Below are 25,585 nucleotides of genomic sequence, written 5' to 3'. Positions count from 1 at the left end.
TTTTTTTTTTTATATTTTAGAAATAACATTAACCGCAACTTTACACATTATTAATTTATATATAACTGTACACAATAGTCCGACAATGGTATCAACGTATATAGAAAAATATAGTTATTTTCTCCAATGAATTATCTTCATAACAATTATTATTTTGTAAATTCGAAATTTTTATAAGAACTTGTATCAAGACACATTAAATTAAATTAAATTTAGTTTTGAAATAGCATAGTCTCCATATTTACTGAAGCGTGTATTAAAAACTAATGTAGTTAATATACACAATTATTAATTATATATTATAATTCATATAAATATAGCAACAAAATTAATTTGTCATAATCCCATTGTCAAAAAGAGAAGGGTGGAGAGGCAACGATTTAGGTCATTTTTTATTGTTTATTGTTAAGGAGACTAGCTTTAATAAAAAGTAAAACCAGATGTACAAAAGATAAATAAATTAAAATAAAACCCTTAACAAAAAAACACTGTATACAAATATTTGCAAGTTTATAAATAATTGAATTCCAAAGGAAATAAATGAAAAATGGCTAAGTATTTAGAATTTTTTTCTTATTTATATAAATTTTTTATAACATGGTATCTACAATAAAATAAAAAAAATAGAAGAATTTGTGTCGATTGATGAATATGCAGTTATAACAGTGTTGGTACACTACTCAACTGTTTCATCCTCATCAGAATCATTTGCAGCTAGTGAAAGGAAGAATGAATTTAAAACTACAACAGCCATAGTTTTTGTTTCTAAGTCTTCATCAAATCCTGATTTGAATTCATCTTCTTTTTTCCATAGTTCAAATGATTCTTTACTTATAACACTATCCTGATAGAGCTTATGGAACAGTTTTAATACCATTCCTATTGAAAAAACAATTATATTAATAATAAATCTAAAAAATTAACAGTTAATAACTAACCTCCAGGATGTTCAAGTGCTGCAGACATTATTTGAATGCCATACAAACATTGAACTTCACGTGCCTGGATTTCAGGTTCTGGAAGTGGTTCAGACCGAATATAACAAGTCAATAATTTCACATGAACATGGTCAAAGAAATCTTCGTAAGAATGATTCGGTTCTATAAGTTAAGATTTAATATTTTAATAACTAGTTTACATTAGTTTCAAAAATATTGACTTACTTGAACATACTATAACAATAGCTATAGTTAGTGCCCGTACAAACTGAGGGCATTTTATTATTTCTGCACTGATATTAACCTTTAAGTAGAAAAAATTAAATTAAATAATTTCTAACATATTATTAACAAATATAATGTAATGTTTTGAATTAGTAAATAATTAATTTACTCACACTTATCCAACTATGTAATATATCATACAGTAGTTTACTATCAGTCAACTTCATTTTATCATACATAGCAATAGATAAAAGGAATACTCCAATTCGCTAAAATTAAATACAATTTATAAATAAAATAAAAACAACATAGAAAATGTTAATTAACTTACATCATTTTTAAAAAATTTATTGATTTGGCTATTAGGCATAAATACGTCAAGAGGAACATATTCTGACGTCCTCCATTTATTATAAATCCACAATATACCACCTAGTTGCTAAAATTACAAAAATAGTGTTACAAATATTTATTAAATAACATTCAAGAAAATTTCAAAATCTAATACCTCATAGAAATATAATACTTTATATAATACTTACTTCTTTTATGTTTTGTGTTTCCTTGGAACTAAGAATTTTATTTAATACTTCTATGAAAAATTTACTAGAATTATCTGGCCGTATTGACGTACAAGAATCTTTTAAATTATTGAAATCAAAGGAAGCATTTTGTGATAACAATAATGGAGCTATAAAAAAAAAAAAATAATTTATTTTACAGCAAATGCATGTATAATTCAAATAATTGACCAAGTAAAAAAACAAAAAATTACCAATAATGGCAGCAATATAGGAGAAAAATTGTGGGTAATCCATTAAATAATCATTCCAATCTTTAAGGACAGCATCAATTCTATATACATGTATATATTAAAAAAAAACATTAACAAAATTTATCATATAACATAATTTGTAAAAATTTATTTACCCTTGAGTAATGGCCTCCATAGAAAGAATTTTTTTAGATAAAAGTTCTGCAAAAATCTTTCCCGCTACAGTTGTTCGAGTGATTGGACTATTATCTAAGGTTATAAGTGACATTGATTTAACGAATTCTTCATGTCTTGTGCGGATTACTGAAGATTGATCTTCTGATAATGAATAAATTATATCCTATTTGAGAAAATGCATATTATAATTCAAATTATACATTATCAATATTTATATATTCTAAATATTTTAGTCTTAAATACATACATCTAAATTTTGCAATTGCTCATATTCAAGAAGGATATTTTTACATTTCATATTGATTTTATCAGAAATTGAGTTGTCCAATTCTGACGTTGGTTCTTCAGCAGGTTCTTTGGGCTGTGAGCTTGAAGAATTTATTGAAGGAGAGGGTTGAGCAAACTGAGGCATCATCATACTCGCTACACCTGAAAAAATACAATTAGATGGCTATAAATAAATAAACAAGTATATCATAAAGATAAGTCATACCAGACATCATTCTTTGTCTTTCTTCAGACTCCGATATAACTGGCTTTCGTGATGTGTTTTTATTAGACCTAAAAAAAATAAAAATATATAAATAAAAATCAATAATAAAATTTTTATACAATTAACAAAAACCAATATATTTACATAATTTGTGAAGAAGTTGATGATTTCTTGTCATCATTTAGAACAGCATATGGGTTACTGCTTGTAAATGTCATATTTTTACCAGTGGAAAATGACCATTTAGGTGGGCCTAAGGTAGTCATAGATGTATTATCCTAAAAAAATGTATAGTATTTAATATTTAAAGTTGTATCCTTATTATATAATATATTACCTTAAGACTTAATAATTTATTTTGGTCAATAGTATAATTTTGTTGCTTAAACTTAGTATTAGTTTGAACAACATTCCACTCATTTTCATTTCCACCTAAAAAGAACATTTTGATGTCAACTAAGATTTTACTAATTAATACAATCTACAAGCATTGCCTACTTAACATGAAGTTAATAACAATTTAACTTATACAATTTTGTGTTTTTATCATAAAGAGTAATTAAATCAACATTTAATAACATTATCAGTGAGAAGATTAGACAAAATCAATCATTTAAAAACACATCATATATTAAATTACTTTTTTGACACATTATTTATTATTTAAATAAATTTAAGATACGCACGGCGACTTTTATTTTCTCCACCCCTGAATTTGTCATCTCCGCGATGATGATCTCTTTTTTCAGGTCTATTATAACCTAATGATATAGATTGTTGTTCTATTGCTTCATTTTTGACATCATTCTCTATTTCATTTATGAATTTTGGTTTACTATCAGTATGCCTTGGTATCCATTTATTCCTACGTAAATCAATGACATCCTGTATCATGAACTTTATTCTAGATGGAATTTTTGATTTCATGTCTCTCGATGTTAAAGTTTTTAATTTATCAAAGGTATCATTTAAATTGTATGACTGAAACAATACAATATATATTATTAAATATACAATTTGATAATAACAAATTATAGATAATTTTAATATTAAACAAAAAATAGTAGTTAATAGTCTAAAAAAATAAACTTTAATAACAATTATTTATAGAAAAAAAAAAGAAATATGCAACAACGATTTTATCTTAAAAATTAGGTAGGATGATAAATTAATTCTAATATTAAACTTATACAATAAAAAATAATATGCATGAACATCTCAAGCTTTGCTTGTTTGTTTGTAATATAAAAACAATGTAATGAAATGTATCTGGTATGATGTTCTATACAACTAGTCATTTTTAAAAAATAAATTTTATAGTATAAGATAAATTAGAATATTAAAAGATGTTTTGGATGTAAGGCTATAACAAATTAAGCAATTAGATACCTTATGATCTTAAATCGATTATCTGATTATAATTATTGAATTTTCTAAATTGCACATTGTTAACACAATTGTCAATTAATGAATTGATAGATTAAATTTGTAAAAAAATAAATTTATATATATAATAGTTAATAAAATATAATGTATAATTAGCATAATAAAATAAAATGTAAATTTACTTGTTCCAATTCTTTTCCGACAGTCTTTAATAAATTGCATAAACATTCAAGTGGTTCTTCAACATGTTTAGTGACTAAATTCACAATGCAATACAACATAATATTTGGAGTAAGAATTTTTTGTTTAAACAATTCACCAATAAATCTAATAAGACAGATTAAAGATATATAGAAACTTAATATTGTGTATTTATTTATTTTTTTTTTTACCGGCAATTTCCTACAGAGCGCTTGCGTAATCTTCTTTCATTTTCTTCAAATTCTAATTGCAGTTCTTTTTTCTTTTCCTAAAAATTAAAATCACAACAAATTAAGAATTATCATATTACTGTGTATGTGTAATTGAAATTACTGGATCTTTGCACGAAGTGATTTCAGTGAGCTTCTTAGCAGAATCCATTTCTTGGGCTTTGTCCAATTCAAATAGACTTTGGCATTTACTTATAATCAACTTTTTAAACGATGCTGTCTTGCCATCTTTAGAATTAACTTGCACAGATTGCATAGCTGAACATAAAGATGCATAAAGAGGTGCAAAACTTTGTTCTTCTATTGCCTGAAATATAAAAATAAAAGTAAGTATAAAAAAAATTAATGTTAATTAATTAAGAACAAATTGACCTAACACTATATAGTAAAGGTTGGCAATTGGCGGACTGGGGAATGCAAAAATCTGAACCATCAAAACATACCAATTAGATTGAGTAATTAATTAATTAAAAAGATTTGTCCTCAATTATTGAATATTTTGATCTTCATGATTGCAATAAAAATTATTTGCGCCCTCTTATAATTAGTTTTCTTAGTTAAGAATACAATTCTAAATAAAATAGTTAGTATTCAAAAGATATCACTAGTAACATTACTTGTACTCAAATTTAACAAACTAACCAACTTGGGTTAATCATCTTTATAAAAATAGACTATCACGGAACACTCAAATCAGTTTTTGTTGTTATATTTAGAAAAAAAAATTAAATTTTACTAAATGTAATAAACTAATAAATAATTTACCATTTGAATACTTAAGTTATAAGACATAATATGTAAATAAATAACAAGTAAATAAGACTTTGAATTCAAGTATTATTGTTTTTTTTTTTATAAAATATATTACCTTTTCAAAAACTAAATCAATAGTTCTTTCCAGTCTTTGAATAGTGTCGATAGGTAATGCCTTAAAACGCTCAGTTAATGAAGGCATGTTATCAGGAGTTATTTTGTTCAAAATTGATCGAACGTTTTTGTTTACTTCCTGTAAATATTTAATATAAAAAAATATAATATACCTACATTAATTTTTTTTTCAAAAAAAATAAAATAAAATTCATTATAGTTTAAATCATGTGAAGAAATCTTGTATTTTAAGAATTATAAAAACTTTTTTAGACTTATTAAATATTTCATACTCTAATTAACATTATATACTGTATGTATTTGAGATTTTTTTATATCATGAAAAAACACTTACAATTAAATATGTCATGAATTTAGAATCTAATTAAATTAAATTATAATCAAGCCAGCATTAGCATATAGCTTTAGATATAAATTTTAATAAATTAATTAAAGAGTTTAATTTTTAAATCCTACATCATTCTTTTGTTCCTCTTCATTCTTGGTTTTAGATACTTCGGACTTGGTGGCTTTTTTAGCAGCTGTTGGAACCCAAGCATTTTCAGTCTGATTTAATATAACTTCTTCTTGCAAAGAGAGAGACAAATGAATAGTATTAGGTTTTGCTGTTTTACTAGCTGTTTTTCTTTGACTACTACTCCGTTTGGCACCTGACTGCTAAAAAAAAAGAATAAACACAAAGTTCATAAATTGTTTAATAAAAAAATAATTAATTGAATGGTTATAACATTAAATAGAATTCAAAATAATGAGTGTTAATGAGAACAGAATCACATATTTAACACGTTCACTGTCACTGCCGATCACGGATCGGCACTACGTATTTTTAGATATGTCCATAAAGAATTCGGCCATAGACACACTGTTCTAATATTTAATATATTTTAGCATAGTCATTCAAAAAGTATTAATAAATAATATGTTGCAGTCAGCTTTTGTTTCTCGTGTATTTTTATCTAATATTTTGAGCTTTGCACGCCTTTGTTTTTCTAGACTACTTATTGTTCATTTTATAATTATTATTCTATAATTGAGTATCTATTTATTTTATATTAGACTTAAACATTGATCTTTTTGCCAGTCCACCAAGAGTCAAAAATGTTCTTATAGTTAGAAACTAAATATTAAAATATACAAAGATCCATGATTGGCGCCGTGGCTATTGTCTTCATTTATAAAGGCAGTGACCGCCGCCGATCACGGATAATAATGCGCACAATATTACCAACAGTTTAATGGTATGTGGCACTAGATTAGGAATGTACACGCAGAGGTGAACACGTTAATAATATTATTGTAAATGATCTATATCTAAGATGAACTGTTTAATATTTTTTTCTTTTTACAACTTACACCTAATGACTTTAATTGTGGGGCTCCAGATAACTTTATTAGATTACTCCAGTTATTTAATACATCAGGTTGTTTTTGACAAATAGTTTCACTTCCAAGTTGTAATAAAAATACTTTTGAATACACTTTCTTTCCAGTTGGATTTGTAATACTCCATTGTTCTGTATAAGTATAGAATATAAACCTTAGTACTTATTTGAAGATTAAAAGATTAAAAGATTAAAAATAAGTAGGTAATCAAACCTTCGGTATAGGGTAATTGTTCTAAATAACTAGGTAATTTAGGAGTTGCATTTTCAACAGGTTCATGTTTAACTCCGTTGTTTTGGATTTCTTCTGGTTGTTGTTGTAACTCCTTCGGTTTTGAAATAACACTCTCTTCTTCATTTTTAGAGTAGTGATTATTATTTTCATTTTTCTTGTTTTCTTGTTGTTTTATAATATCCTGATAAATTATATTATGCTTTACATTACAGTAAAAAAGTAAAGTTGAAAGCTTAATACATAGTTAATAACATTCAATTATTGGGTTCTGTAAATATGATAAAAGACTGTTCCTAGCTTTCTACGGGCCATGAAACATTTATTGTCCATCAAGAAAAAAACAAATGAAGAAGAGGCATCATAAATAAGTTCTTCATAATAAAGTTAGAAAAATGAATTTATAATAAATAAATTAAATATATAAAAAATATTGTCTGAGTAAAATTCTTATAATAACAAATAATTATCTTATAACTATCTAATATTAGTATTAAATATTATATTTAATTTGAATTAAATAAAAAGCATAATGATAACTAAATTATTGATTAATTGATAATTTCACTTTACCACACACTTTAGTTTTTATTTGGTTGATGATACATTTTTAATAGTCTACAGTAGGATAATAATAAATTAATACTATAAGCATTTATGTTACATAGTTATTTCACTCACAGTTTTTGGTTCAATAATAGGCTCAATAGCTGCAGATTCAATTGAATTTACATTTATTCCATCATTGGCATCTGATTTAACCAAATTCTTTTGCTGATTATTCTTCTTTTTGATTTTAGATTTTTTAGGTTGTGCTATAAAAATTAAAAATATAATCAACTATTGTATAAAGCTTAAACATTTTGTCAAGATTATATGATGATAACATTTTAAATAACATCATAGCAGATTTTTTTGTTCACAAGTCATGCAGACTATCAGAATAGTCTAAATAGCCTGATGATGAAAATACTATAAATAGGTGAAAGCTATATCATTTGTAAATTACTGGATCATGTGTCAGCATCTATAACTATTTTACTTTGAAAAATATGAAATTAAATATAGTTAAAGATATAAATCACAAACCAAATTAGTTTTCCTAATTAAATTACAGTAAATATAAATAGATATGAAACTGGTATAGATAAGTTTAAAAATAAATATTTTATCTTAAAATAAAATAAAGTAGAAAGTTTAGAATCACTGGATGATTTCTCTTATGTAGACTTAAAATAACTTAAATTTATAATACAGTAATATATCGATTCAATAATTTGTAATTAGTATAAACAATATTAATTTATGATCTTTAATATGAAAATAACAATTAGTCCAATTATGCAAACAAAGTTATTTTTACCATAATATATTAAATAGAACAAAAAATTTCTGTTTCATCCTAAAGACCTAAATAATGCTTTTATTTTAGATAAAATAGATTGAATAATGGATATCAAACATGTAACAAATAAAACATTTTTTTATTAAAAAAAATAAAAAAATATTAATCTATCTATCTATCTTAAGTTTTTAACTAACTTAACATTTAAATTTGACCTATTAGTTATATTTATTATTCATCGGCGTATATTGATTATTATGAATTTCTAAATTTAATTTCCTAAACCTATCAGGGTTAACAACATGTATAACAAAACACAATTTGTAATAAAAGTTTATGATTTGCTATTTAATTTAAAAAAAAAAATGACTACAATTTATAAAAAAAATTAAATTTGTACATTTAACTATTACTTTCAGTTAAAATTTCATGATTTTTTTCAACTGAAAATTGAACAGCACTTAGTAGATTTACAATTCTGATAATATCAAAAAATGCAATGTTAGATGCGAATTTAAAATAAAATCATACAATTCAATTAATTAAAAAGAATATTATAATTGACTTGAGTTTTAGGAAACAATAATTTAGCATTTTCAAATAAAAATCGATAAGTACTCATTAATAGGTCCCATCATATAAATTCCAAATACCTATAATGGCATTCTCCCAATTGATATTTAAATACTGAAGTATATAAGCCTTTATATAAAAATACAAAATTTTTAGAAAATAAATTACGTGCCCACTGGTATGAAAAATAATAAAGCAATTTGAAAGGCAACAATCGACCTCAACATTAGCAAACAGTTAATACTGCTCAGTAATGTCAGCTGCTTTTATTTGCATCATTTATAAAAAAAGAAAGATTGTATGATAAGTAACAGTGTAGGTAGTGCAAAATAATAATTATATAATTGAACACTGAACTTTAATCAATTAAACTATTAATGCATTGTTTAATAAAGTAATAAGTAACTACTCTACAGCTCTACAGATAATCTAAAATATTCAATATTAAAAATTTTAGGGAGTTACTTAGGTCCCCTAGGTTTTGGAGTTCACATTCAAATAATAATTCACATAGGAACTTTTGATATGAAGCATATACCTAGTAAATTTAAAATGTAAAAAGTATCTAACCACTTCCACTTGACTTCCACAAAGTAATAAAATATATTTAAAAAAAAAGTTGAAATAAATATGCATGCACATTTTTTAAGCAAAATATGAATAAGTGTAATAAAATTTTAGGGTTTAAATATAAGCTTGATAAAAATTAACAAATGATTTTATTTAAGTATTAATATTGGGGTAATTGATATCGCCCTCAAATAAGTGTTCTAAAGCAGTTGAGCCCAGTAATTTTAGCAAGGACGTTTGCTACAATTAATATGTATCATGTTTAATAACAATGCAAACATAATATAATGCAATTAAAAAAAAAAAAAATAATTAAGACGGAATGTATAGAAGGTGTAAACTTAGTTTGTTAATTTAGATTGAACACAGACATTTATATGAATTTAATAGATTTTTAAATTAAAATGACAAAATAAGACTCAGAGAAATAGTAATCTAATAAAATTGGATTGTAGTAAAGGTGAACATTTTTTAAAGTGATCGTCAAGTTCAATAAATAAAAATATATGAAGCCTCAAAAACCAAACTTGTATTTTGTTTTCAAAAACATGCAGGCAAACCAAATAATATTATTAACACAATAAACTTTAAATATTATTATTTTTAGACAGTATGGTTTAAATAGTGTTAACGTTAGATTAAATTTGGATACGTCAAAAAACACCTAGATTACTTAGCAAGGACACATTAACAATCACTTTTATAGTATATTAGAAATTTGATTAACCCATAACTTTGCAATCCATCATAATCAAAAAATTAGCAAATCCAACTTACAATCTTAAATGGTTTTGGTGTTTGGTAATACCAGACTCATTTGCATCCAAAAATTCAAATATGAATGAACATAAAATCAGTTCACTAAATGTGCTCATAAAAAGGCATGGGTTATGATCCTGATAAAAATGTTTAATCGAGTTTTTACAGCAAATTATTAAAGAAAAAACATAGACTTTGAAAGTAACTAATTACCTTGATGTTACTAACCACTGTGTTTATTATTATTATTATTTTTTGATTTTGAACAGAATAAGGAGGGTATTGATTTTACAATAATGTGTTTTTTTTGTTTCTGTGTACACGATAACTCGTCAAGGGTGGTTACTGGTGACAAATTAAATTCTCTTTGTATATTATAGGGGTCAAAAGTAAAATATTTCCAACAGTCTTCAAAAGTCTACCTAGAGGAAAACCTCAAAAGTGACGGAAAACAGAAATTATTAAGAGGATGCTATACCCGCATGTGTTGTCTGTCTTATACACGGGTAACATAGTTAAAAAATCATTTTTCGCGGGACAACTTTACTCCCTCAATATTTATATCAAAGTTACCAAAATTTAAAATTCCATTAGTGTCGTAGCATTTTAATTTTTTTGATAGTATGAATACAATTAAAGTTATCGGTTTGAGAACTTTAGGTTTATCAATCAATTATTAAAAATTATTGGTTACCACTACCAAAAAAATTAAAGTGCTACAACATAGGTAAAATTCTTCTCAATGCGATTTAAAATTTTGATATAAATATTGAGGGAGTAAAGTTGTCCTCCGCAAACAGTTTTTAACTATGTTAAGGGTGTATAAGACAGAGACAACACATGCAGGTATAGCGTCCCCCTAAGTAAAACCAGTTTTTGACAAAATCAAATTTTTATTTATAGTTGTAATTTACAAAACAAATCACTATAAATAGTTGAAATTTTCACCAAATTGATTAGTGTTACATACACAATTCAATTTTCAATAAACCACCTTCTTCACCATTCCATAGAAAATATATCTTAGGCTGAGAATCATCTCTTTTAAGAATCGTTTATCATATTATACAATGATACCTATTATTGCATTCAAATTTTACACATCCATTATAGTTTCCTACTCTATTACTCTATGTTTGTGGATCACTTAATACCTACTATACAGCAGAGTGTTAACCATTTCACCACCTTTTTAGATTCTGAACGGAGTGATGAATGTATTGACTTTACAATGATGTGTGTTGTTTTTTTTTGTGTCTGTGTATAACATAACTAGTCAAAATAATGCTTTAATTTCAAACTTTGGAGATGGTTTCGGATGGCAAAATAAATATCTTTGGTGCATTATAGAGGTAAAAAGTAAACATTTTCCAACAGTTTTCAAAAAAATCAAGAAAAAAAAAAATGACCGAAAAACGGGAATTTTTACGCAAAACCAGTTTTTGACCAAATCAATTTTTTTATATGGTTATAATTCTACTGAAAAAGAGAAACTAATCACTGTAAATACTTGAAAATTTCACCAAATATTTATATTAGTGTTATCTTTATACAATTACATTTTCAAAATATTTTGATTTTTCTAAGAATTTTTTTTTGAGGTGTCGAAAAAAAAATGTTGGATGACCAAAAAAATTTGAAAATTTAATACAAGGTTCCTAATGAGTTGTTCTTATGGAGTTAAAAAAAATTAGGTCACAATTTTTTTTTATGAGCGTTAATAGTTCAAATTTTTACAAAATATGTCGAAATAGCGAAAATTTGTAAGTAATTTTGAAGCTGAAAAATCATAACATTTTTTGTGTTTATATTTAAGGATTAAAAATACAACACTAAGTTTTCCTTCAAGTAGCATTAGAGAAAACTCGAAGCATCATTATAGGAAAAATTTTAAGTGCGTTGGAATTTTAAATTTTAACAAAATAGCGTAACGATAACAATTTATCCTCAAACAATTTTAAATATTTGTTATTATTCAAAAAGTATAAGTCGTAGATACTTGAAAATTTCACCAGCTATTAAGATTAGCATTTCCTTTACATGATTTAATTTTCATAATATTTTAACTTTTTTTGAGCTATTTATAAATTATAGACAACTGTCATTTTCAGTTTTTTCAAGAATTTTTTTTTTGGTGTGTTGATTAATATTTTTGGCTGAGTCAAAATACTTGCAAATTTAATACAAAGTTCCTCATAAGTTATTCTTATAGTGATTAAAAAATTTTAAGAATATATAGGCACAATTTTTTTTATTAGAATTTGAAGTTGAAATACTGACAAAAATTCGTCAAAATCATGAATATTTGCAAATTATTTTGTAGGTATAATTCATAAAAATGTTTACATAAGTAGCTAAGAGTTGAAAATTTAATACAAGATTTTCCATAAGTTTAGCTTACAATAATTATAAAAGAACTTAAATTTTGGTGTATTTATGTCATTAAAACATAAATCACCTTTTTCGCCAACCACTGGAAATTACATCCTAGGCTAAAAAATCATCTTCGTTCAGAATCGTTTTTCGTATACAATGATACTTATCATTGAATTCAAATGTAACACTCCTATAATATATAATAGTGATCCACACGGCACCTAATGTACAACAGAGCAGTACTCACTTACTCGCTTTTTTTATTTTAGAAGTGCTATTTAATAAAACTTGATTTTAAAAGATCAATTATTTTAAATAAATTAATATTAATTTATTACCTGATTTAATAGATTCCTCATCTAAATTCTTTTTTGAAATAATAGGATCCTCTGAAATATTGATTACATCAGCATTTTGGATCTGTACTTCAGGAGAAGTAGTAGAACTGGGTTCAGTATTTATTGGTGTTTCTACTTCACACTCTTTAACATCTAAAGAGTTTTCCTCTGCATTAACAGTCAAACCAGCGTCAATAGAAGTCGATTCAGTTATAATAGACTCTTCTTTTATGTTAGTGGAAACAACACTTATTTCTTCAACTTCACTAATAACTTCTTCAGAAACCTGAGTGTCAATTTCTATGGCTTTTGAGGGTTCTGAAACACTTTCACTTGCTAATTTTTTGACTTGAGATTGGAATTCATTTCTAACTTTATCTTCTCCTTCATTATTCTAAAATACATATTTGAAATTGTAGCAAATACTAAATTTAAATTAATTTTTGAGTTATGTATTAAAAAAAAAAATAAAAGAAACTGACAATACTAGGTTTTTTAAATTATCAAAAATTAAATATTGTAACATTAACTTCTAGCCACAAAATATAATTAGAAGGATATCATAACTGTATGTTATGGTCTATCTTATAAATGTAAAACATAAAAGTTTTCATTTTTAAAATGAGTTACAACCATTTAAAGTTTTAATATTTTAACCAACTTAAAAATTAAAATACCAATTAATACCTACACCATGTGCCAGATAATATTATTACCTTTAGGTTTGATGATAGGTTAATTGACTTATATTAAAATTAACAGCACAAAATTAATTCAGCTGAATGTATATTTTGCTGTTTTTTTATATTTATAAGATGGATACAACACACGAGGGTTTGACATTCTTTTAACAAATTCTAGGAAACTCATAATTGTTGATAATATACAAAAAGCATTACCGGATTATTATCAGATGATTTAATATCATCTTTTTTGACAGCACTTTGTACTTGACTTTGGAATTGGCTTTGAACTTTCATTTTTTCCAATTCATCAGCAGTCTAATAACAAACAGAGGTAAGAACACTTAAAACACTATTAAATGACATTAATAACAATTTGCTTAAAACCATTTTTAAGCTTAATTTAATAAAGAACATATAATTTACTACATATAACATGTTTTTTTTATTTAATTATAAATTAATAGATATTATCTTACTGGTGGCCCTTGTAATGAATTATTTAAGTCAACTTCACGGCCTGTACTAGGATCAATTATTTTAATAATAGTTTTTTTTCGAACAGGTCGAGAAGCTTCAGGGATTTGCATGGGAGTAGTTGAAGGTTGCTGTGGTACTTGTTGCATAGGTTGTGTATTAGGGGCCATCTCCATTGGTTGAGACTGTACAATCAGAGATTGTCCATGGGAATTTTGAGCATTACTCATATTAGCTACAGGAGGATTCTGTGGTCCCTGTGGTAGATTAGTCATCTGCAGTGGCCTAGTAGGTGGGGTATAAAACATACCTGAAATATCAAATAAAATAAGAGAAACTGACAATTCAACATTATTACAATATCTATAAGATAAGTTTAAATATAATAACAATTTTTGTAAAAAATATATTTTAATAAGTATGTTATATTAACAATAAAAAAGAAGGTAAGCATATAAGTATGTAAGTATCCTGTTTAATATATAAAATGTCAATTGGAACTATATTTTAGTTTTATTAAACTTAAATTCAATTATCTATCATTGTACAAAAAAAAATCCAATTGTGAACCGAGAATACCTGTCAGCATATCATGAAAATATACAAAAATAGACAATTAAAAGTCATTTTTATTTTACTTTAAATACTACAGTATAAGTTGATATAATTTTTTTTCCTAAACTATTGCATTTAATATACAATTAGTATTATGATAATTAATATACATTTTTACTATAATATATCAACTTTTAATAACTTAAAATGGAATAACATCTTTTTATAAATACAGTAAAACAATAAAATTAGATTTATAATATAAATATTAAATAGATAATATTTTAAAATAAATAAATAAAGATCATTACGTGTAGTAAAATCCAGAATTCAATAGATTCATAGTAATATAATATTATATACATAATGTAATATTATTATTATTTTTTACGGCAATATATTAAATATTGATTGAGAATAAATAGTTATTTTACAGATGAATTTATACAGTATCATACAATTTTTTACTTCAGATGATCATAAAAAAATTGATTTTGCTTCCAGTAGAATTTTTTTTGTATACAAAATTGAAAAACTTTTATCTAATATTAATTTTTCAAATTTGAGAAATGAAAACAAATTTCTTACTATAAAATAATTAATATATTTTTGAGGTTTTGGCAAATTTTTTTAAAAATTAAAACATTAAACACTCAAAAAAATATCGTAATTATAAATTATCAACATTTTTTATTTGAGAAATGAATGCTTTATGAAGATCTTTGTACTACTACATTTCCAAGCATTAATGCCCGACAAATATTTTTTATTCAACATTTGAAACAGCTAAAAAAATAATATTTTTTTTAAGAACCAACAGTTAAAAAATGTATCATAAATAGAATACTGCTCTCACTTTTCAGCTGGTAATAAAAAAACAAATCATTGTAAAATCAATGCATTTGTAATTCTACTCAGTTTCGGAAATTTTTATAAAATTTGATACTACATTTATGATTATATAAAAATAAAATGTATGTAATTAACTTAATAATAAATAAAACCATACTGATTTAAATCTGTATGAACAATGAAATATAATTTCCTACAACAATGCATAATATGAATGATTTAAGAAGTAAATATCTAATTTTAGCTGAATCAAGAACTAAATTTAATAAATAAAAAATGTAATAAAAACTATGTAGTTTAAAATAATAAACAAGACTGTAAATACCTTGTTGATTGGTAGGATAGTTTACATATGGCATTAGTACGGCTGCTTGTGAAGCCTAAAATAAAATAATATACGTTAGATAGAACAACAAAATTAAATCAAAATTTAATAAACAATGAAGGTCTTATGCTTTTTTCATTCATAGATTTGTCAATATTAGTTGAATATAAATAAAAACAAGCAAACAGTTTGAATTTATATTAATATTAGCAAATTTGAATAAAAAATAATATGTACCAAAGAAATTATTTTAACTAATATTTATCCTAGCAATTAAGTACCTGTTGTGGATTAAATGGATAATATGCTGTGGCAGGGTGGTTACTGGATCCTTGATAAGCCACATTCCCGGGCACATATACCTATACAAATAATTCAACGTAATTAAAATTTTTATTCAACTACATCATTAAGTTTTCCTAGATAAGTTAACTATTTCAAATTATGTTTCGCTTGAACATTTTTCTGTTAAAAATAAATACAAATTGTATAGGTTCAACTAAGTTAATAAAATTATAATTTTTGTTAATCAATACATAAAAGGGGTTAATAAATGTATATTATTTAAGTCCAACACCCAGATAAATACAAATTTAGTTCAAAACAACAGAAATGATACTGTTTTCATTAATTTTAGTAATTATGTTAGTATTATTAACAATAATCAATATATATAATATATCTAAGTAATTAATAAAGCACATGTTAAGTAAAATCATTTTAAATGTTAATAGCTTTGAAGCTAGCAAATAACATTGATTATAATAAAATACTTAAACAAATTCAAAATCTTTATACACATATTATCATAAATTCATAACCATATTTGTTTAAGAAATATTTAATTTAATTTATATTCTAACATAAAAAATTTACTTTTGATAGCACCAAATACTTGTCTCTAAATTCAGATTATAATTAGTTTTGGATTTAAATAAAATTTAACACTGAAGTTGATAATTAAAGAGGATTTATTATTTAATAATATAAAAAATAAAATAGTTAGTAGTTATAATAGACATATAATACTATTATACACATCTTTAAAGAACTGTTTTTTTTTTCATCAAAGCATAATAAAAATTATGTGAAATAAACTTATAAAACATTAAAAGGGTTTATTGAATTGTGTATTTAATGGATTGTTTATATGACACAATTTTACTAACTAGAAGGAAAATATTGAGCTTATATACACAATGTTTTTTTTTTTACCAAATCAGTAATTTGCATCGAAAATTACCTGATACTGGAAGGGTCCTCTTGGTAAATTACGTGGTGCATTTGGTCTTATATGGTGGGATAGCTGAGCACAAAAAGCAAGCATTAATATACATAACAAAAATTAGTTTGGAAAAAGTTAGATATCATCACTAACACAAAGGTTTGTATTAAATAGTATTGAGAATGTATACATTTACTTAAATAAATTTCATATATCAATGAAATTAGAATTTATTGAACAAATTAAATTACAATATAAATTATTCAAGTAATAAAATCGTTAATTAATACTTCAGTTTTTTTTAGTTTTAAAATTCTCATTACTATTTATTACCAAATTCAGACAATTACTAGCCCAATATATTTAAAATTATAATTGATACATGGATAAAAGTAAATTTAATGCAATTAAATAATACATTTTATTATTAAATTCTTCTTGAACATACATATCTAAATTTTTTGGAGGAAATTTATTTTTTTATTTAATTTAGGGCTTAATTATTGTTTGAATGGTGAACTTTTAAAGGGAAACAACAGGCTATTAGGTCAGTGAATTTGCTAACACCATAAAAAAACCACAAAAAAAAGCTATTTAGCATAACACCAATGTTAAATATTCCATATTCAAATATATCATATTCCCAGTCATGTTAATTGAACATATATAGAAATAAGGCTCCTCTGCTAATTACACTCAATAAAATCTAAAAATATTTGTATCTTAAAACTTGTATTATTACATGCATTTTTTTTTTAAAAATATTTACTTAACTAAAAAGTTATACATCAAGACCCATGTTTTAACTCCATACAAAAATTTTACAACATAATTATCTTTGATTCAACTTAAACAGTTTTAGATTCTGAACAGATGGTTTTTTTTTTGAGCTAATCACCAATTTTTAAAGTACAGTTGATTCCGCGTTATTGGGATCTTTGACCATATACATCATATTATGTATAAAATCTAAGATTGGGACACATCGGTTACGTGTCATTTTGTCTTAATAATCCGAAATAAAAAAATGAACATATAAATTTATTGAATAGGTAACTGATTTTTCATATTTTTATAATTTTATTATTACAATGATATTATACTCTAAATAAATATTTATAAAAATACATACATATAAATAACATTAGAACATACAATAAGATAAAATGTATGTAACATAAATTTAATCTAATGATCAATTACGCGAGTCTGTAGCAATTGTTGGACTATTGATCTATTAATATACTCATGTTTACCCTACAAGTAAAGATTTTTTCTTCGTAATTGAAGAATTGTCCCTATTAAGCAGTTGGCCTTATTAACCGATATATCTATTAAACGGAATAGACTATTAAAAAGGCTTCAATCTTAAATATCAAAACGCATATTATGGATCAAAGTATTTAGATCAAAACTTACTGATTTATAAATACCCTTCCTACCAAATACATACTACATTACATTTGTTATCAAATATCTCCCTAGAAGATGATAGGAATATTTTTTTTTTAAAGCCACAAAAAAATATCATTTCAAAATCAGTACATTTATTACTCCACTCACAATCTTAGATAATGTTCTTACTTTTCAGTTTGATAGTTAGTTAATTTTAATATTTAAGCAAATAACATAGAATTGGTTCTATTGAAGATAAATTTTCTATTTTGTAAGAAAACACGTATGGATGTGACTTCCACTGAACTACTTAAGTAACATATTATATTTAATATAAAAATACACATTTTACAACTTTTTTAATATTTTGTTACTTTCTGCAATTTAATATTTCATTAACTACCTATATCAAACTTAAATTCTATTTGTAAATAAAAATGTTAATTTATGAAAACTATTCATTTATAATAATGCAAAATAATGCACATAAATATTATATAGGTAAGTGCTATACTTTTAGTTAGCTATTATAATACACTTACAGCTTGCTGTCTTTGAGTGATATGCGCAGGTACCATTTGGATTTGACCTAGAAATGTATTAATATTAAATGTAATAATATTATTTCATATATTATTTTTTCTTATATTTAACTTACCATGGGTCATATTTGTCATATGATTATTTTTCATATCACTAACGTTGTGTGTACCTGGATTTACATAATGTCTTGAATTACGTGGACCACTAATTATATACCCCGGATTTTGGACTTGGACAGCCTGGGGAAACTGATGATTAGGATCTAAAATAAAATATACATAAAATTAAAGATTTATTGATAATGATATTAGCAATTTGTATTCTATATTTAAAATTTGTTCATGGAAATAAAATATTTTAAAAATATACATTCTTTAAATTTACTAGGAAGTTAACAGAATTTAAATTAAACCAAATAATATTTTTATTGATTAATTATATTTTAATGTTTTTTTTTAATTATAAAAAACGCCAAATAAATATTTTAACTAATTAAAAATATAATTATAATGAATATTTAAAATTTCAAAAAAAACAAATTTTTTAAAATAAATATAATCCTACCATTCATGGTAACTCTAAATTAAAACTAATAAAAACATATAGGTACATATATTATAGTACACACTAAAAAAAAATCGGGGTTGAATTTACAAAGTTATTCACTTAAATTAATAATTGTAGAATATTAAACTATTTTGTGATTAAAATAGCTAAACAAACGTGGATGCCAGGCTGGCATAACCACTACTACCTTCAGATAAACACTATCACAGCACATGAAGCAACAGCTGTTTCTCCCCCTCCAACCAATAACTCGAACAGGGCTTCTTAAACCATGATAGTATAAAACTTCGAATTATATAATAATATTATTTTTTTAAAAAATATTGATTAATATTTAAACAAATTTAAGAATCATAAAAGTATTAAATATAGGAAAAAACACGTGAGATATTAGTAACTTATTATATCTATTAATCTATAAACATGATAAAACTTTTTTAGTTGATTAGTTTAATATTTTAGGATTATAGCAGTGTAACCACCTTTTTATGAATCTTATAAATTATATTTTTTACGATTCAGTTACAATTAATATTCTTGAAATTGTCAATATTAGGTAATATTAAATTTTATTCGGTGATTCGAAACCAGTAAATTCTTTAAATAGATAAAATATTTTAGATAGTTAGTAATAGAAATAGTTTAAAATCCAGGAAATGTAAAAAAAAAACTTAATGACAAATAATTTATTAGCGAACAATTTTCACAGAAAACTTTAAAATAACATGTTCACTTCTATTTTCAGAATAGGTTTTTCCAGAAGAACCAAATGAAGATTAATGAATTATAAATTGTACTTTGAAATTATTAATTAAGTATTAGAAGTTTAAAACCCTCGTCGATATAATAATACAAAATATATATTGAATCCCTAAATTAAATCATATTAAAAAAAAACATACACACACACATTATATACTTATACAATTAAGTAATTCGAGAAAAATAATAAGGTTTAATTTTAAATTAATTATAAAAACATTTTCAAGTCTGATGATAGTTGAAAAACGTTTTAAATTTTTCCTGAGAGGTCAAGGTTACATTTTAGAATCTGAGCAAGGCAATGAATGTATTGAATTGTTTTCATGACGCCACCTTTAGTAATCAGGAAAAATACTGAAATCTCAAATGCAGAGGGAATTTTTTATAACTTGCAAATTAAATATTGCACTTGTCAAAAAAAAAAAAAAAAAGAAAAGAAAAATCTTCACCTATTATGTATCATAATCCACTTTATCTATGAATTATTTATAATCTATGAACATGCTATTTTAGTATTGTTCAAAATAATTGGGAAAACCGAAAAAAATATTATTAAAGAAAAAACCAGTTTCCTCTATTGAATGTTTTTGTTGTAGTTAATAAAAAAAATGAATAATTGTAAATATTTGGAATTTTTTATAAACATGTATAAACATTTTTTTTATAATATAAGATAAAATATAATTTTCAAAATGTTTAGACTCAAGTATAATTCACTTACTTATGTTTATAATATGTTTTTAGAAAGTGTTAAAAATTTTTAATTTAAATTTTAAAATGCTTAGGCTTGAGACTTACTTAAGTATTAATTAATAGATATTTTTAATCTTAATTAATTTTAAAGAAATAGGGTATTAAAAATTTTGAATCTTTTTCCTGTAATTCAAGACTTAAAACTTTTCACGGTAAAAACATTATTTTTTTCATATTATCTTACAGTATATTTCTGTTAACTTTTAAATTAGTAACAACAATACCTATATAAAATTTGAAATATTTTTAGTATTACCTATTTAGTAGGACCTATTGTAGCTGTTTTTTTACTTAAAAAATAATATTAATTAATTAATTAAGATCTTTAGAAATAGAAGTGTCATACTGTTGGAGTTCTAAATATTGTTATTCATTGATATGCAGTAATTCAACAAATCTATAAAAATGACAGATGACCAGGCGACTAGGCACTCATAACTCATTGTAAAGAAGAACATTCTTTCCAGTTTTCATTGTGTATGTACATGAGTAACGAATCGTTCTAAGAAAAATATAATCGGAAACCACAATAAAATCCATGATGACAATAACTCTATAACTACTTTACTACTATTTATTATTCAAGAGAACTAATAATACAAGCATGTAGGGCATAAGCTCAAACTAGTAATGAGTTAATAAAAATTCTGATAAAAATAAAAATCACAAAATTATTGATTTATTCAATATCATATTGCCACTGACAATAAAGACCGCTAACATGATCTCTAAAATGGATGCTATTGTTAAAATATAAACATAAATTATATAATTTTAATTGTAGACCTAGGTTTTAGTTAATTACAGACCTAATAAATTATAATAGTTATTTAAAATCTGTTTATGTACCTACTGAGTAAAAATATAATACATTCTTGTTGGATAATTGGTTTGTTTAAATTGTATGTATATTAAATATAAATTTTGTATATTTATTTATTATACCTAAGGTTGTTATTTATTAATTTTTTTATTAAAATATATATTAATTTAGCTTTTTTTAAATAGATTCTAGATAGTTTAAAGACAATTTTGTGTTACTCACTTGATGCTAGACCCGTGTTGGAAATTATTCACAATATGTGAGAAGTATGAAATTAAAATAACTTAACTTAACATTAATGAAAAGTTTACAAAATAACATGACAACAATATTATGTATTATAAACCGATAGGCTACAGATAAAAAAAGACTATATGGCGTGATTATTTTTTATTGTTATTAATCTAATTAATCAATATTTTTACCACTTAAATGATGTTTCTTATCTTTATAATATTAAATATTATATATAAAAAAAATGTATAGGTATATTTAAAAATAAAATAAAAACAAATAAAAGATTTTAATATTGTAAATACATGAAGTGTAATTTGTTAAAAATGACTTGAAAAGATTTAGCACCTCCAAAAATATATACTTATTATGTCTTAAATCTCACATTAATTAATATATCTGTAGTATAAATGGATTTTGTTTATTGAGTTGGAAACCTATAGCTCTTTGGAAAATGCATTAATATTTAGACTATACTATGTTTTTATTTTCAATTTTTTTTATCATTGCAGTTCTTTGAAAATCATGGTTTTGTAATTATTTTTCTTTTTTAAATAGTTTTTTATTCACACAAAAAGGTTCCTGACCACTTATTTATGGGCATGACTTAAATTTACATGCTACAGTTTTAAGACGTTGGTTTGTAACTTGGTGTGGCTTGTAAGTCACCAATTAAATGTTAATATGAATGGTATCGAGTAGTCTTAAAATTGTCCCAAAATATTACAATTTTATGACAAAAATGTGATTTCATTATAAAACTTTTAGTATTACAGATATAAAATTACGAGTAATATTTAAATGAATCACTTAATCTAAAACATAGAACATTACCTATTTATTTATCTTAATTGGTATATATATTAATAGTATCTATAACTAATATATCATTATAAACTTCTTTTTGTGTTGTAGACTAACTAAATTTAACTAGATCACAATAAAAATGACATTAATACTTATGAACTTGTGCCTATCATAAATTAACTTTTAATAAAAACAATTTTACACAGAAAATACAAATTATAAAGACAAATAGGTATGTATATCTAAATTAATTAAATTTGGAATTATTAATCCTGGAGATAATTTAATTCTAGACTCAATACTTTCTTGAATCACTAAATTAAATAACTTAATATGTCTCGAATATATGCATGAGGAAATATTGTATTAACTATTATTCATCATAATTTTTGATAACATTATTAACCAAATAATACTATTATTTAGACTGTTAAACACTACCTATACCTACAATATTTAATTAATTTATATTAACTTAATTAGTATGTTAATATAGAACTGAGTCCTAAATATAGAATTGAGTCCCACAAATATTATTAGGTTGTTTGAGTTGAGTCCCTTCAGCCTATTACTGTTACCTAGGAGACACCACGTGGAGGTTGGCAGGATAGTCTTCAAAAATGTGTGTGATTGCTTACATAGTTTTTTATAATAATTAAAATTATAATTACGTATAATATAATAATGTTAATAATTATATAGTGACTGTTAAAAATTTAAATGATACCGATTTTAAAAAGTCAAATCTGCAAATTTGCTTATTTATATTATATTTGTTTGTGTGGTCTCGTAAAAAATGTTCTTTTTCTAATGTTTCTTTACATTGTCAGTTTGCTTTGAATCTTAATTTTATATAATTATTTATCAATTCGATATATTTTCAGAAGAGTGTCCATTGGAATAAAATATTTGGATGTCCAGAATGAAAAAAGGCATTTAATTTAGAGTGAAAACTTTTACAACTGTAAGTGATTCAATTAGTGGTTGCTGAAAAATCACTCCAAACATTGGTGGGGCCCCCCCGATCAACTGTGCAACATTATTGTGAACATAATTATTTAAAATATAATCTGTAAAACTGTCAATTTTTTGCATCACGTGATTTTATTGCCATCAAATATTGTATTCCTTAGACAGACCTAACATCACATTTCAAAGATATTAAGACAATAAGCTGAACTCAATTCAATATACAATAACACTCTAGTAAGAACTGGGTACCTATGTATCTATCATAAAAAAAAAAAGATCAAGCTAGGTAATTGTCTATCCCCAATATAATACATATTTTATGCTACTATAAATTAAGTGTTAAACAACAACAAATACAAAACGCTTTCAAATTACTTAAAAACAAGTGAACTACCTACTTAAACACAACGTTATAGTATAACACTGACAAACACATAATCAGTTCATACCTCGATTCTAATTTTCAAGAAATTATGCAGATTCTATGGAAAATGTATAGTAAATGCCATTTAAGTATTTCATATAAAAATCAAATGATTTAAATTAAACTATTCATTAGGTAATAAAAAAAGTAGGTAGATACATATATGTAGGGCAAAATTAAGTTAAAATTAAAGTATTAAATGAGAATGACAAGTAAACATTGATTGAAACTACATCACAATAGAATGGAAGAGTCAATTGAGATAGGTACATTTAAAATTTGATAGGTATTCATTATCATTAACACTATCCGTGGAGTTCTAAGATAACCTTTGGCATCACATAACTATGTACAAAAATGCCAACAACTTGATCTGGCATTCTATCATTGAAGATGATTTAAATTAAATGTAATCAATTTACTGGAGTTTAATCTGTACTACTTTGCACTTTAATCTGTAATCTGTACCAACTAATATTACGTGGTGAGTAAATCTATTCATCAATAAATCAATGTTTTCACAATCAAACACTTGAAAGATTTCGGAAGTGAATCCAGATGAACATATTTGTTAATGGGGAAAATTAGTACTGTGATAACATTAAAGTTGGGTACTACTTATATAACTTCTTTTCATACATAATATCTAGAATTTAATTCGAACTCAATAAATTACTAAGCGTTATATTATAGGTTGAGGAAATTGGAAAATTAACTGTCGAATTTTAACATTACTAACTTGGATACATCCCTTCGAATTTTCTTGGATGGCTCTGGTTTTGGCCTCGATTGTTCATGCTCACTGTGATCGTTTATGCGGTGCTACGTTAACGCCGAACCTCGGTATTCCGGTAGTTGACGATATTAATCTGGACAACATATCGTATCAGTCGTGATTCGTCGATGGACGAACCGATCGGAAAATAGTCATCACAAATATACACGAAGCGCACGGGACGCGATCAGGATGGATAAAAAATCAAAAAATGTATATATACGGTTGGCAGCCAGTGCCAAATTGGGTTGGGCACAAATTATGTATATAAAATATACAAAATTGCGGTAAAAATTAACAACTTTGAAAAATATGACAACTAACACTAACACTTATATACGATAACACAAAACGTTGGTAATAATAAAAAAGAAACAATTCGTATTTTTAATAAAAAAAATTGATATAAAATGGGTTATAAGATTTGACGTTTTACACAGCCATATTGCATACGAAATTTTTAACAATACGCACGATGCAGTCACTGGCCACTGCAAGCTTGTTTGTCATGTGAACGGGGGAAAA

General features: G+C 24.4%; 1 protein-coding gene and 1 long non-coding RNA gene across 3 annotated transcripts; one reads left to right on the top strand and one right to left on the bottom strand.

Moving 5' to 3' along the window:
• Positions 1 to 556: 556 nt before the first annotated feature.
• On the bottom strand, positions 557 to 25,567 carry LOC114128224 (eukaryotic translation initiation factor 4 gamma 3-like). Of its 2 annotated transcripts, XM_050200664.1 has the most exons (30): positions 25,025 to 25,567; positions 19,059 to 19,205; positions 18,943 to 18,989; positions 17,024 to 17,086; positions 16,062 to 16,142; positions 15,781 to 15,835; positions 14,051 to 14,385; positions 13,788 to 13,889; positions 12,889 to 13,282; positions 7,609 to 7,742; positions 6,910 to 7,111; positions 6,667 to 6,827; positions 5,770 to 5,970; positions 5,294 to 5,431; positions 4,529 to 4,732; positions 4,387 to 4,463; positions 4,177 to 4,321; positions 3,295 to 3,589; positions 2,946 to 3,040; positions 2,753 to 2,886; positions 2,609 to 2,676; positions 2,363 to 2,544; positions 2,094 to 2,278; positions 1,939 to 2,018; positions 1,706 to 1,854; positions 1,495 to 1,602; positions 1,337 to 1,432; positions 1,164 to 1,242; positions 939 to 1,100; positions 557 to 879 (listed from the first exon to the last, which is right to left on the bottom strand). In XM_050200664.1, exons 1-30 carry the CDS (start codon positions 25,080 to 25,082, stop codon positions 677 to 679), a joined length of 4,380 nt encoding a protein of 1,459 aa, XP_050056621.1. In that variant the 5' UTR covers positions 25,083 to 25,567; the 3' UTR covers positions 557 to 676. The 2 variants fall into 2 exon arrangements, with proteins under 2 accessions (XP_050056621.1, XP_050056620.1); XM_050200663.1 differs by lacking the exons at positions 6,667 to 6,827; positions 6,910 to 7,111; positions 15,781 to 15,835; ... (3 more) ...; positions 19,059 to 19,205; positions 25,025 to 25,567 and having other exon boundaries at positions 14,051 to 14,381.
• On the top strand, positions 24,769 to 25,361 carry LOC126549989 (uncharacterized). The gene is made up of 2 exons (XR_007604013.1): positions 24,769 to 24,891; positions 24,979 to 25,361. It is a non-coding gene; the product is annotated as an uncharacterized LOC126549989 (long non-coding RNA).
• Positions 25,568 to 25,585: the final 18 nt, after the last annotated feature.

Source organism: Aphis gossypii, chromosome 2 (assembly GCF_020184175.1).
Source record: "Aphis gossypii isolate Hap1 chromosome 2, ASM2018417v2, whole genome shotgun sequence".
Lineage (NCBI taxonomy): Eukaryota > Metazoa > Arthropoda > Insecta > Hemiptera > Aphididae > Aphis > Aphis gossypii.
Note: the sequence above shows the minus strand (reverse complement) of the source record. Positions and strands in the feature narration are given on the sequence as shown.

Excerpts from the sequence above, each read along its gene's own strand:
- LOC114128224 (XM_050200664.1), bottom strand. The coding sequence starts at position 25,082 with ATGAACAATCGAGGCCAAAACCAGAGCCATCCAAGAAAATTCGAAGGG. Across the intron at positions 18,990-19,058 it reads TATGACAAATATGACCCATG|GTCAAATCCAAATGGTACCT; the intron begins GTAAGTTAAATA and ends ATACATTTCTAG. Across the intron at positions 5,432-5,769 it reads AAGAGGAACAAAAGAATGAT|GAAGTAAACAAAAACGTTCG; the intron begins GTAGGATTTAAA and ends AAATATTTACAG.